The 14,001-nt window shown below is 46.3% G+C and overlaps 1 protein-coding gene and 1 non-coding gene across 2 annotated transcripts in view; both read left to right on the forward strand.

Annotated features, from left to right (window-relative positions):
• The first annotated feature begins 726 nt into the window (after positions 1-726).
• On the forward strand, positions 727-808 carry TRNAS-GCU (transfer RNA serine (anticodon GCU)). Its single transcript has one exon. It is a non-coding gene; the product is annotated as a tRNA-Ser (tRNA).
• Positions 809-1,798: 990 nt separating this feature from the next.
• Positions 1,799-14,001, forward strand: part of LOC135612595 (uncharacterized) — a 33,855-nt gene continuing 21,652 nt past the window's right edge. Inside the window, exons 1-3 of the mRNA XM_065109062.1 lie at positions 1,799-2,241; positions 2,799-3,140; positions 3,476-3,741. Of these exons, the coding sequence (XP_064965134.1) occupies positions 2,119-2,241; positions 2,799-3,140; positions 3,476-3,741 (731 nt within the window). The 5' untranslated portion in view covers positions 1,799-2,118. The remainder of the gene's footprint in view (positions 2,242-2,798; positions 3,141-3,475; positions 3,742-14,001) is intronic.

The raw sequence follows: 14,001 nt of genomic DNA on the forward strand, positions 1-14,001 counted from the left end.
AATAATATTGCCTCATAATCTTTAACTCAGCTCACTAAAAAATGATAGTTCATCAGCATATTCGCTATATAAAGTTAAAGTTGTTTCACGTTAATTTTCTTCATGACTAAGGAATGCATTAAAGGAGTTGGTTAGCATTTGTAAAAGGGGATGTTTCATGTACTAGTATTTATTTTGGTATTTAAGGCTTAAAAATGATTTTAGAAACTGATGATATTTTACAGAAGCTCTTTTGGAGTACTCTCTTAAACTCTATATCTCTTGGATGTATTTTTGAGTAGTGAGTCTTGTTGTTTTTAGTTCTGTATCATCATTTATAATCCTTGGGGTGGTAAACTTTCTATATCCCTTTATGATTTTAACTTGATGGTGAGCTATTTTTTGATCTTATTTAAGTCTTATCGTAAGTTCATGTCTTTTTCATTTCAAACACTCATTCCAGCAAATATAACTGTACTGCGACTTTTTTTCAAGAGTTCGTTTTTTTATCTACTATGATTTTTCTATCCGAAATACTTATTCCAACAAACATAGCTCTATTGTTATTTTTTTTTCTTTCAAAATTTATTTTATATTTTCAATCTAAAAACTATATTATCAATTTTCTTTCAAAATCTATTCTACTTTACTCTATCCATTCTACGTAACCCCGGTACCACTATTGTTTATATTATTTTCTTTTAAAAGATCTTTATTAGTACAAAATAACAAAAAGAAACGCCCTTAGTCGCTTTGGCCGAGTGGTTAAGGCGTGTGCCTGCTAAGTACATGGGGTTTCCCCGCGAGAGTTCGAATCTCTCAGGCGACGAATTTGTTTTTAATTATTTAACTAAACTTTAGTTAAAATCATTAATCTGCGCTTTGTCTATTTCAACTCGTGAGACATCACATGATCATGGGTGCTTTGATTGATGATATTCGTAGATTTTTGTTTTTTTGCAAATTTTAAAAAGAAAATAAATCTTGAAAATAACCCCTCTATTTTGCTTTTGGGATCGGGTAGGATGACGAAATGATATCCTCAAATTAACGCGATTTCTCCTTTTTCCTTTAATTTTTCTTGTTTTAAATGGCCACACTATTACTTATGATAGCGTCATCGCCCCTATTCGACTTGTAAGTGCAATTCTTCTCTCTGGGCCCATCTTAGTTTGTAGACCTTACAGTCGGAGGACACGTTGGGCAAACGGACCATTATTCTTGAGCGGACGCCGGGTAGATTCGAGCGCTGTGGGTAAAGCTTATTAAAAATAGGTTGACATTCAATTATTTCTGCGTAACATTCCTGAAAGGCTACGTTAAAATGGCCAAATCACTCTCGTCAAATGGAAAATATGGAGGACAAAATAGTCATTTTAATATTGGCAAGCGGCTAGTGGGGATTGAATCTTGAGGAGGGATCTGCAATAACCCATTCCTTAAGGATCTTAATCGCATCCTCCAGAGAATGGTGGCCCTGTTCTCAAAGATGATCGAAACCATCTATTCTCTGTTCTGTCAAACTCGATGGTCAGGATCATCCTGGGGCATCGCTCCAGCTCGAGCACCGGCTAACGGAGGCCGCTCAGTCCCCGTTGATCCCGCACGTGGAAATCATGCCATCGCGCATCACAGGACCGTACGCATCAATGTTCGTGCATTCACGACCGTGGCAGAGTAGCGGCTAACGCACGCCGCTCTCGAGGTCCTCTTTTGCTGCAACGCCCCCGTGAATCGATGAAATCCGAGAGACTGAGTAGAATGATATAACATTGGTCGGTTACGAGGACTTGTAATTATCATTTTTCTCCCAGGGATTAATGAGACGAGATCAAGTCTCGCCAACAAACACCTCCCCCACACCGTCCATCTCGCCCTCGTAACCCCGCCTCTCCGATTCCGATCGCCTCCGCCGGCCACAAGGATTCAATCCGATCCCTTCGATTCCTATCTGAAGGCCCTCCGATCGCCGTCCGGATCCCTGCTCCCTCGCTGCCGCCTTCGCCACCGCCACCGCCATCGCCCACGGTCCCTTCGCCTCCTGTCCGCCTCGGATCCCTCGGCCGCCGTGGATGGAGAGATCGAGGAGAGTCGGATCCGCGAGGCTTTGCTGCTGAGGAGAGGGGTTGAGAGGAGAAGATGCCCGGCCTCTCGACGAGGAGTGCTCAATTCGGCAGTGCCCCGCCGCCCGTCCGATCCGCCTCCCCCGACGGCATCTGGTCCAAGCACCTTGATAGCATCACCTTCGATCAGCTGCACAAGGTAATCCGTCGGATCGACGGTTTTGGTGTTGCTTTGGGTTGTTGTCGGTTGTGCCTAGTCCTTGATCCGGTTTTGGTCTGGATCATTTTGTTCTTCTTTTTTTTCTGTGAGGTGTGCATTGATTGTTTGAGTTCTTCATGCGAATCGATCTAGTTTTGTTTCAAGCTTGTTTTGATTGGATTGGATTAGGAATTCAATTTTGCATCATATAATGCGCTTCCTTTATGAAAAATGGCCCAAGACCTAGGGCCGAAGCAAGAAATTATTAGCATATCCGAATGTGTTCACTGTATGCTTAGTACAAATTCGGAACCAACAGTCTGTTTTGCTTGTGGTTGATAAATATTAATTGCTGAATAGACTGGCATGCATCTTTTAACATTCAGTGAACGATGAACAGAGAAAATAAAAGATGTCTAATTTGCAACTCCTATGTTATTGATAGAGAAATTCACCAACTGAGAAAATTTTGTTTTCTGTTTGTTCTTGGTTAATGAATTTATTATTTTATTCTTATATTCTAAGCATTAATATTTTCATCAATGCAATTGAATTAGTTTTGGAGTGAGCTACCACTTCGTGCACGAAAGGAGCTGCTGAGGCTAGATAAACAGACCCTATTTGAACAAGCTAGGAGGAACCTCTACTGTTCAAGGTGTAATGGGTTGCTTCTGGAAGGCTTCTCACAGATAATCACTTATGGGAAGTCATTGCAGCAGGAAGATCCCAGCTTTCAGCAATCTGATAGAGCTGGGACCCGCCAATCCCAGAACACCAATGATTTTGAGGTGCTGGATCCATCGTTGCATCCCTGGGGAGGCCTGACAACGACTAAGCATGGAATTCTGACAGTTCTCGACTGCTTTATGTGTGCAAGATCACTGAAGACACTCCAAAATGTATGCATGCCATGCTATTGTGATCCTTTCTGAAACATAATTTTATGTTTCAAACAATCAAATTGCTGATTATCTTTTTTCATATTTAATGTCTGTAAACTTTTCAGATCCTCTTTATCTGTGAAGTTTTCTCTTTCTTACTCCTGGTCTTCTATTGCATGCTTTTCTACATATATCTTTAATCTGGTTAGGCTTTTGTAGTTAATGCTGAATCCCACCAAGAATGTTATTAGTTTCAAAATGGTAGACTAAGATTCCATATGAGTTGCCAACTTTCTTTTCTTATTGTTATATTCTGGAAATGCATGGCCTTTCATTTTTTGGTCGTTCTGTAGGTATTCGATAATGCTCGAGCTAGGGAACGTGAACGGGAATTGCTTTACCCTGATGCATGTGGTGTCGGAGGCAGGGGTTGGATAAGCCAAGGGATGGCTAATTATGGCAGGGGGCATGGACATGGAGCCCGCGAAACCTGTGCTTTGCATACTGCAAGGCTTTCATGCGATACACTTGTGGATTTCTGGTCTGCCCTAGGTGAGGAAACTAGATCATCCCTCTTGCGGATGAAGGAGGAGGATTTCATCGAGAGGCTTATGTACAGGTGGGATTTTTTTTTTGTTTTCCTTTAAGTTTTGGCTTTCTTTTTGGGAACTTCTTTTTCATAGTGGATAAATGATTTGATAATTTAGTATCAAAATAGAAAAGAAAGGAGTTGGTTGGTCCTTGGTTGCTATAAACATAGTAGTACACAAATCCTTACATTTATGGTCTAAAAAGTATTTAGATAAAATAATGTTGCTATAGCTTATAGCTTTTAATATTGTTCTACCAAAGAATCTAAGTAATTTGATAGTTGGTTTTGGTACAGAAGATATTCTTTTGAATGAAAAAAGGAAAAAGGGAGGCCTTTGCTAGACTGAACCGCAGAACCTTTAAGATCAAGCTTATGCATATTGTATGTCGAAGTATAGGATCCTAAGTGTGTTTCCAATGGAAACAGAGCAGAAAATGAAGCTTTTATGCACAAGATTTTTGGCTCTTAGGTCGACAATGACATTAAATACAAATAGCTGAAACCAACTGTAGGTGTGTTTGGTTGCAGAAAATTGAAAATGGAAAAGGATTTTAAGAGATAAGTCAGGTCAGCAAAGGGAAATGAATGCAGTGTTTTGAAAAACACTAGGCGCTATGGTTCTAAAACACCCGAGGCGCTAAGCCCTCGCCCAAGAGAAGCGAAGTGCTCTCGAATATTAAAATATAAAAAATATATATTACAATTGATAAATATGATTTAAAATGAAATCTCATCAAATATTTCTTATGGAAGCCAATTTAAATTCTGTCATATATTAGAGGAACCTATTGGTGCAAGGTCAACTAATTTAAATTTTATCAAATTGGTATGTTGATATTGTTTTAACTAGTGAAATTACAAAAAATCATAATATAAGATAAAATCAACTTTCCCGTTAGGGGCAAGTTTGCAGCTTCTTGCTGATGATGGCGAAGGAATTTTTGAACATGTCCCTCGGTGGCGGAGGGAGTTGCGCACGAAGGCAGCGGCGGTGGAAGAAGCTGTGGATGGCAATGTTGGCGGAGGGAGCTGCGCATGAGAAAAGCAGTGGCGGAGGAAGTATGATGAATGGGATTGGGAAGTCGATGGCAGAGGGAGTTGCACACGAAGGCAGTAGCGACGTACCAGAGGTGGGTCAGGCGGCGACATAGGTCTAGGGTTTCATTGGGTCGGTGGTGTCGAGGGGCGGGGGTGGGGGGGTTTGGGGTTGGGGTTCAGTGATAGGTTTAGTTGGTTTGATTGAACCAAGTTACATGTTCAACTGGAACGATGCTCACATTCACTACAGAACTCGCCCGAGGCGCTCGGTGCCTAGGCTCAGGTGACCACCCAAACGATGCTTTAGTGAAGCATGTCACCCAGATTATGCGAGGCACTCGGGCCTTGCCTCACTTCAGTGCCCAGGCTGTCATGAACGGTCGTCGTGCACCCGTAACAACTTCGTTCAACGAATCGTTTGTCGCTTTTGCATGCTTATACAGAGACATGGCAGCTTGTTTTGCCTTAGTTTTGTGTGTTTTTGCTTGTAAAACGCATGTTCGAATAGGTTGCAATGTTGTCATGCGACCGCTCGCTGCGCTGGGCCGAAATGCCCCAAAATAGCTCCATTTTCGCATGCCACGGCTTGTTTTCTGCAAGCCGCAGCTGCACACCAAAACATCAGCCATCTCAGCACCTTGGAACCCCCCGGGTGGCACAGGGCTGGATGAGGCTTCGGTATATTGTCGGGCGTTGGAAAAATCTTCAAAAGTTCACACATTAACTTGGCAGGAACTTGCCTTCGCACCTGGCACCCGGTGAGCAGTTGTTTGTGGACTTGCAACTGTTCGTTCTACCTTCTAAAGTCCTTGTTTTCTCATTCCTCTCTTTTCTCTCTTGCACTTAAGGTGCTTGCTGAATTGCTTGTAAAGCTTCCCTCTTCGCGAGACATCGGGACTTGTTCGTTGTAAAGTAACGGTTTTCAATCTAATCAACTTTTTGTTTTACAGGTCCTTCGGGACCTGTACGAGGTTACAACTAGGCTGAACCTTTGCAGATGCATATGTTGTAAGGGCGCCTCATGACTTAGGCGATCCCAGCTACGTCCGAGAAGTTGGCGCAAGGGTGTGTTGCGACTTAGGCAACTCAAGCTAAGTTTGCGACTTGACCGCAAGGGTGCCTCACGGCTTAGGCAATTCCAACTAAGTCCGTGGCATTATGGTATTAGAGAAGGCAAGCGATTCAAGCAAGCAGCGAAGAAACTTCACAATCTCACCATGGCCAAGCATCGTGGCGAATCGAGCAAGGCGGGGCAAGTCGGACCATTGCCCCAAGCAATCGCAGGTGGGTTGCAAGTGCAAACTCGCTCTCATATTGGTGGAGCTACATTGCTGGATCGTGGTAGCGAACATGATGAGCGAGAAGTTGGCTACTCTTCGTGATCGGAGGAGGCACAATCTGGAGCTCCAATCGGGAAGAAGAGCCATAAGGAGAGACTCACAGTGGAGGAAACCTGCTTGGATGTTCTTGAAGCGAGCTTGAAGGAACTCTACCAAGGCCAACGAAGGCTTCTTGGGGTAGAGAGCTCGCAAGAAGAAACCGAATCTCGAATCAACAAGGTTGAAGCCCTAGTCGATCGATTGGCAGAACTCACTTCCAGAGTGGCAGCGCTCACAAGGGCACTAAATGCGGTAGGGAGCAACACCCGTGTTGTGCCGCCACAAAACTTGAGGGCACCTGAGCCTCATCGCTATTGAGGTGTTAGGGACACAAAAGAACTTGAGAATTTCTTGTTTGACATGAAACAGTACTTTTCTGTGCTGATGCTGGACATATAGGACATGTCCGAGAAGGATAAGCTGTTCAGCTTCCTCAATGGCCTAAAACCATGAGCTCAACAGGAATTACATTAAAGGAATGTCACCAATATGATCGGGGCAATTGCGACTGCAGAAAGGCTCACCGACTTTGTTTCCTCGGAGGACTCGGGGAAAATGAAACAATCTTCAGGAAATTGCCTTCCAAAATATTCTTGAGGGAAGGAGCCTGGGGGCGAACAAAGGAAGAAGAGTTCCCACAAAGGGCCAAGCTCAAAAGGCAAGGCCCTAAAACCTGACGAATGCTTCTTGTATGGAGGGCCGCACATGGTGAGAGAGTGCCTATAGAAACAGGCACTCAATGCTTTAATAGTTTCCATCCATCCCCCCAAATCAGACAAGGGTAAAGTCGTCGTCCTCAATTCAAGTAGTTCTGAATCCAGCATCGACGATAAGGAGTCACATGGTCCCCGAACGGGAGCAATGCGTTTGTTGAATGCATTGTGGGGTTAAGTGGGGGAGAACATGAAGGCAAAGCCATTGAAAGCAGGGAGTAGTGAACTGATGTACATGGATATTAAGCTCAATGGCTAAACAACCCGTGCAATGGTGGACACGGGCGCTACCCACAACTTTATTGCCGATCGAGAAGCAAAGCGACTTGGGCTGATCTTGGAGAAGAACCCAAGTCGGATGAAGGCGGTGAACTCAAAGGCCAAGCAGTTCTCTGGGCTGGCAAAGGTGCCCCCATCAAGATCGGAACATGGAGCGGGAGCACAAACATGATGGTGGTGCCATTGGACGACTTCTAAGTGATTCTTGGAATGAAGTTTATGCATGTGGCGAAGTTGGTGCCAATGTTGTTCCTAAACTCCCTTTGTATGATGGGAGGTGACGACCCCTGTGTGATTCTCATCTCTCGGAGAGGAACCAGGGACCCCCAACAGATATCGACATTACAACTGAAGAAAGGGGTACGAAAAGGCGAATTGACATTCATGGCTGTTGTGAAGCTAGAGCCACTCGACGAGGAGGCCATTCATGAACTTGTTGTGGTGGCAAACGTTTTGAAAGAGTTTACAGACGTTATGCCACCCGAGTTGCCGAAGACTTTGTCGCTGCGCAAAGGCGTGGATCATCATATCGAGTTGGAGCCAGGAGTGAAGCCTCCAGCGAGACCACCCTACCGCATGTCCCCTCCAGCGAGACCACCCTATCGTAGAGCTCAGAAAGCAGTTAGATGAACTGCTAAGTGGTGGTCTCATCCGTAGTTCCAAAGCACCATTCGGAGCTCCAGCTCTCTTCCAAAAGAAACAAGATGGGAGCCTCCGACTATGCGTTGATTATCGAGCCCTCATTAAAGTGACGGTGAAGAACAAGTATCCCATCCTGCTCATCGCGGACTTGTTCTACCAATTAGGCAAAGCCAAGTATTTCTCCAAACTCGACCTCTGGTCGGGGTATTGGCAGGTGCGCATTGCTGAAGGCGATGAAGCGAGGACTACCTGCGTGATCAGGTATGGAGCGTTTGAGTTCTTGGTGATGCCTTTCGGCTTAACCAACGCTCCGGCCATGATCTGCACTCTTATGAACCAACTATTCAAAGAGTATTTGGATAAGTTTGTGGTCGTCTACTTGGACGATATCATCATCGACAACTAAACGCTCGAGGAGCATGTTGAGCACCTTCGGACAAATTTCAAGGTTCTTAAGGAGAACACTTTGTTCATGAAAAGGGAGAAGTGCTACTTTGCTCAAACGAAAATCTTATTTTTGGGGTATTTAATCGGTGATGGCTGCATTTGGATGGACAAATCAAAGGTGCAAGCTGCTGCAAAATGGCGAACTCCAAAGAAGGTGCCAGAGCTAAGATCCTTCCTTAGCTTCGTCAACTATTATCGGCGCTTCATAGCGAGGTATTCGAAGCGTGCAACTCCACTGACGGAGTTGCTGAAGGAGCAGCCTTAGAGGTGGTCTGATAAATGTGAAGCTGTAGTCTAAGATTTGAAGGCTGTTGTGTTAGAAAAATCGGTGCTCAAATTGCTGGACTATAGGGAGCCCTTCAAAGTCCATACAGATGCTTCAGACTTTGCTATTGAGGGAGTACTCATGCAGGAGGGTCACCCGGTGGCCTACGAGAGCCGTAAGCTCAACGAGACCAAGCGACGGTATCCGGTGCATGAGGAGATGACAGCGGTGGTCCATTGTCTACGAGTTTGGCGACACTACCTTCTTGGATCGCGATTTGTATTGAGGACAAACAACATCGCGTTGAGCTATTTCCAAACTCAAAAGAAACTCTCCCCAAAGCAAGCACGATGATAGGACTTCCTGGCTGAGTTTGATATGACAATGGAGTACAAGCCCAGAAAAACAAATGTCGTGGCCGATGCATTGAGCCGGAAAGTGAAGCGAGTGAATGCCATACAATTGGAGGGCAGAGGCCAAGCAAGTTAGTTGTACTCCAACTTCCTTTCCAGGATTAGGGATGGACTATATAGTGATCCCCAAGCAGTAACTCTAATGCAGCTCATCAAAGAAGGCAAGACACGACGATTTTGGATCTTGGAGGGACTCATTTACACAAAAGGGAATAGAGTTTATATTCCTCGGGTGGACAATTTGAGGCGTGAACTCTTAAGAGTGTCACGATTCCCTTTGGGCTGGACATCCAAGTATTCACAGAACCTTGGCTCTCGTGGATAGGGCCTTTTACTGGCCAAAGATGGGGACTGATATGGAGGAGTATGTTTGAATGTGCTTCACTTGCCACCAAGACAAGATGGAGCAACGGAAGCCAATGGGACATTTGGAGCCGTTGCCCGTACTAGAAAGGCCGTGGGAGAGCATTTCCTTGGACTTTATATCAAGTTTGCTGGCAGTAGGGGGACTCGGATTGATACTCGTGGTGGTCGATTGATTTTCAAAGTATGCAACTTTCATTGTTGCACCGCTACACTGTTCAGCAGAGGAGGCGGCCAAGTTGATGATGAAGAATGTGGTGAAGTATTGGGGAGTCCCGCACAATATCATCAGTGATCGAGACGCTCGGTTCCTGGGACAATTCTGGACCGAGCAATTCAAATTGTTGGGGTCTAAGTTATACTTCTCCACAAGCCTCCACCCCTAGATGGATGGCCAAACTGAAAGGATAAACTCTCTCCTTGAGCAATATCTTCGGCACTATGTGAGTGCCAACCAACGAGATTGAGTGAAGCTATTGGACATAGCCCAATTCTCCTACAACTTGCAGCGGAGCTCTGCGTCCAACAAGAGCTCCTTCGAGATCATTACAGGACAACAACCGTCAACTCCTCACACCTTAGCTATTGGTTATATTGGGAGTAGTCCGTCAGCATATCACTTTGCAAAAGAAAGGCACCGAAATATAGATATTATGTGGGCTTACTTGGAGAAGGCGGTCAAAAAGATGAAGAAGGCGACCACAGGAGTTCAAAGTCGGTGATTTGGTGTTGGTAAAGCTTCAACCAACATCACTCCAATTCTTTAGGAACAAAGTACATAAAGGATTGGTGCGCAAGTATGAAGGACCCTTCCCAATTATCAGTAAGGTGGACAACGTATCCTACAAGTTGCAGTTGTCGGAATGGCTCAAAATTCACAATGTTTTTCATGCCAGCAACTTGAAAGCCTACCACTCAGATCCGCAAGATGCTTCCCGAAGTGTTCCAACTCGGCTATCCCTCACCAGAGCCTCAGATGAAAAGCGAGTTGAAATCATTTAGCGGATCGCAAGATAAAGCTACCCAATGGAGCTAAGTAGACCGAGTACTTGGTGAAGTGGTGAAAGCTTCCTCGAACCGAAGCCAGTTTGTCACGAACGATTGTCACGCACCCGCAACAACATCATTCAACGAACCGTTCGTTGCTCTTGTCTACATATACAGCTGCTTGACAATATGTTTTGGCTTAGTTTTATGTTCTTTTGCTTGTAAAAATGTAAGTTTGAACAAGTTGCGGCGCTACAGTGCGATCGCTCATCGAACCGAGCAAAACAGCCCAAAATGGCTTCGTTTTCGCGTGCCACGGGCTGTTTTCTGTAGCCCACTGCTGCAGCCAAAATGTCAGCCATCTCAGCCCCTTGGAACCACCCGGGTGGCACCATGGGGGATGGGGCTTCGGTATAGTGTTGGGCGTTGAACAACCTTTCGCAAGTTTGCACGTTACCTTGACGGGAACTTGTTGTCGCGCTCGGCACCCGGTGAGCAGCTATTTGTGGATTTGCAATTGTTCGTTAAACCTTCTAAAGTCCTTGTTTTCCTCCTCTCCCTCTTTTCTCTTGTGCCCGCAAGGTGCTCGCTAAATTACTTATAAAGCTTCCCCTTTTCGCGAGGCATCGGGGCTTGTCCGTCGCTCGTTCTTCGAACTAATCAACTTTCTCTTTTACAGGTCCTTTGGGACCTACGAATGGTTGCAAGTAGGCTGATCTTTGCGGACGCATATCGCAAGGGCGAAGCGCGACTTAGGTAACGCAAGCTAAGTTCGCGTCTTTGCCACAAGGGTGCCTCGCGACTTAGACAACGCATGCTAAGTTCGCGTCTTTGCCGCAAGGGTGCCTCACGACTTAGGCAATTCCAGCTAAGTTCGTGATATTGTGGTATCAGAGCGAGCAAGCAATTTGAGCAAGCAGCAAAGGAACTTCGCATTTTCGTCATGGCAAAGCATCCTGGCGAATCAAGCAAGACGGGGCAAGCCGAACCCTTGCCCCAAGCAGCCGCAGGTGGGCTGCAAGTGCATACTCGCTCTCATGTCGTTGGAGCCACTCAGGTGGAGCACGACAGCGAACATGACGAGCGAGAAGTTGGCTACTCTCCGCGAGCGGAGGAGGCACAATCGGGAGCGCCAACCGGGAAGAAGAGCCATAAGGAGAGACTCACAACGACGGAAACCCACTTGGATGTTCTTTAAGCGAGCTTGGAGAAACTCTACCATGGCCAATGAAGGCTTGTTGGGGTAGAGAGCTCGCAAAAAGAAGCGGAGTCCCGGATCGATAAGGTTGAGGCCCTAGTCGACCGATTGTCAGATGACACCAAGACTCCGTACAACACCTGCAGGATGTCGTGGCGGAACTCACTTCCAGGGTGACCATGCTCACGAGGGTACTGAATGCGGCAGGAAGCAACACTCGCGTTGCACCGACACAAAACTTGAGAGCACCCGAGCCGCATTGTTATGGAGGTGCCCGAGATGCCAAAGAGCTCGAGAATTCCCTGTTCGACATGGAACAATACTTTCGAGCTACGAGGCTTGATTCTGAAGAAACCAAAGTTTCTATAGCGACCATGTATCTGAACGGAGATGCAAAGCTTTGGTGGCGAACCCGTTGGGAGGAGATCCAACAAGGTTGGTGTCGAGTTGACACATAGGAGGACTTGAAGCGGGAGTTGAGAACTCAGTTCCTACCGGAGAACACAGAGTTCGTCGCAAGAAGGAAGTTGAGACAACTCTGCCAAAATACTTCCATTCGAGACTACATGAAGCAATTTTCTACGCTAATGCTGGACACACAGGACATGTCCGAGAAGGATAAGTTGTTCAGCTTCCTTGATGGTTTGAAGCCATGGGCTCAACAAGAACTACATTGAAGGAATGTCGCCGATGTGATCGGGGCAATTGCTGCTGCAGAAAGGCTCACCGACTTTGTTTCCTCTAAAGAACTGGGAAAAAGAAAACAATCTTCAGGCAATCGCCCTCCAAAATATTCTCGAGGGAAGGAGCTTGGGGGCGAACAAAGGAAGAAGAGTTCCCACAAAGGGCCAAGCCCGAAAGGCAAGGCCCCAAAACCTAGCAGATGCTTCTTGCGCGGAGGGCCGCACATGGTGAGAGAGTGCCCACAAAAACAGGCACTCAATGCTTTAACAGCTTCCATCCACCCCCCTCGATCGGACAAGGGCAAGGCTGTCGCTCTTATTTCGAGTAGTTTTGAATCCAGCAGCGACGGTGAGGAGTCGCAAGGACCTCGGATGGGAGCAATGCGTTTGTTGAATGCCATACGGGGTCAACTGGGGGAGAACATGAAAACAAGGCTACAAAAAGCAGGAAGTGGCGAGCTGATGTACGTAGACATTAAGCTTAATGGCCAAACGACTCGTGCAATAGTGGACATGGGCGCTACCCTCAACTTTATTGCCGATCGAGAAGCAAAGTGACTTGGACTGATCTTAGAGAAGATCCCAAGCCGAATGAAGGCGGTGAACTCGGAGGCCAGGCGAATCTCTGGGTTGGTAAAGGGAGTTCCCATCAAGATCGGAACATGGAGCGGGAGCACAAACATGATGGTGGTGCCACTGGATGACTTCAAAGTGATTCTTGGAATGGAATTTATGCACGTGACGAAGTTGGTGCCATTGTCGTTCCTTAGCTCCCTATGTGTGATGAGAGGTGACGACCACTGTGTGGTTCTTGTCTCTCGGAGAGGAACCAGGGAACCCCAACATATATCGGCATTACAACTGAAGAAAGGGGTACAAAAAGGTGAACTAACATTCGTGGATGTTATGAAGCTAGAGCCACTCGACGAGAAGGCCACTCATGAACCTACTGTGATGGTGAACGTCTTGAAGGAGTTCACGGATGTTATGCCACCCGAGTTGCCGAAGACTCTGCCGCCCCGTAGAGGCGTGGATCATCACATCGAGCTGGAGCTAGGAGTGAAGCCTCCAGTGAGACCACCCTACCGCATGCCCCCTCCCGAGTTGGCTGAGCTTAGAAAGCAGTTAGGCGAACTGCTAAGCGGTGGTCTCATCCGCAGCTCTAAAGCACCATTCGGAGCTCCCGTTCTCTTCCAGAAGAAACAAGATGGGAGCCTCCGACTATGCGTCGATTACCGAGCCCTCAATAAAGTGACGGTTAAGAACAAGTATCCCATCCCGCTCATCGCGGACTTGTTCGACCAGTTGGGCAACGCCAAGTATTTCTCAAAACTCGATCTTTGGTCGGGGTATTAGCAGGTACGCATTGCTGAAGGCGACGAAGCGAAGACTACCTGTGTGACCAGGTATGGAGCGTTTAAGTTCTTGGTGATGCCTTTCGGCTTAACCAATGCTCCGGCCACGTTCTGCACCCTCATGAACCAGCTATTCAAGGAGTATTTGGATAAGTTCGTGGTTGTCTACTTGGACGATATCGTCGTCTACAATCAAACGCTCAAGGAGCATGTCAAGCACCTTCAGACAATTTTCAAGGTTCTTAGGGAGAACACTTTGTTCGTGAAAAGGGATAAATGCTACTTTGCCTAAACGAAGATCTTATTCTTGGGGCATCGAATCGGTGACGGCTCCATTCGGATGGACAAATCGAAGGTGCAAGCGGTTGCGGAATGACGAACTCCAAAGAAGGTGCCAGAGTTGAGATCCTTGACTTCGTCAACTACTATCGACGCTTCATAGCGGGATATTCGAAGCGTGCAACTCCACTGACGGAGTTGCTGAAGAAGGAGCAACCTTGGAGGTGGTCTGATAAATGTGAGATT

The sequence above is a fragment of the Musa acuminata genome, chromosome BXJ2-5, assembly GCF_036884655.1.
Source record: "Musa acuminata AAA Group cultivar baxijiao chromosome BXJ2-5, Cavendish_Baxijiao_AAA, whole genome shotgun sequence".
In the NCBI taxonomy this organism is placed as follows: Eukaryota; Viridiplantae; Streptophyta; class Magnoliopsida; order Zingiberales; family Musaceae; genus Musa; species Musa acuminata.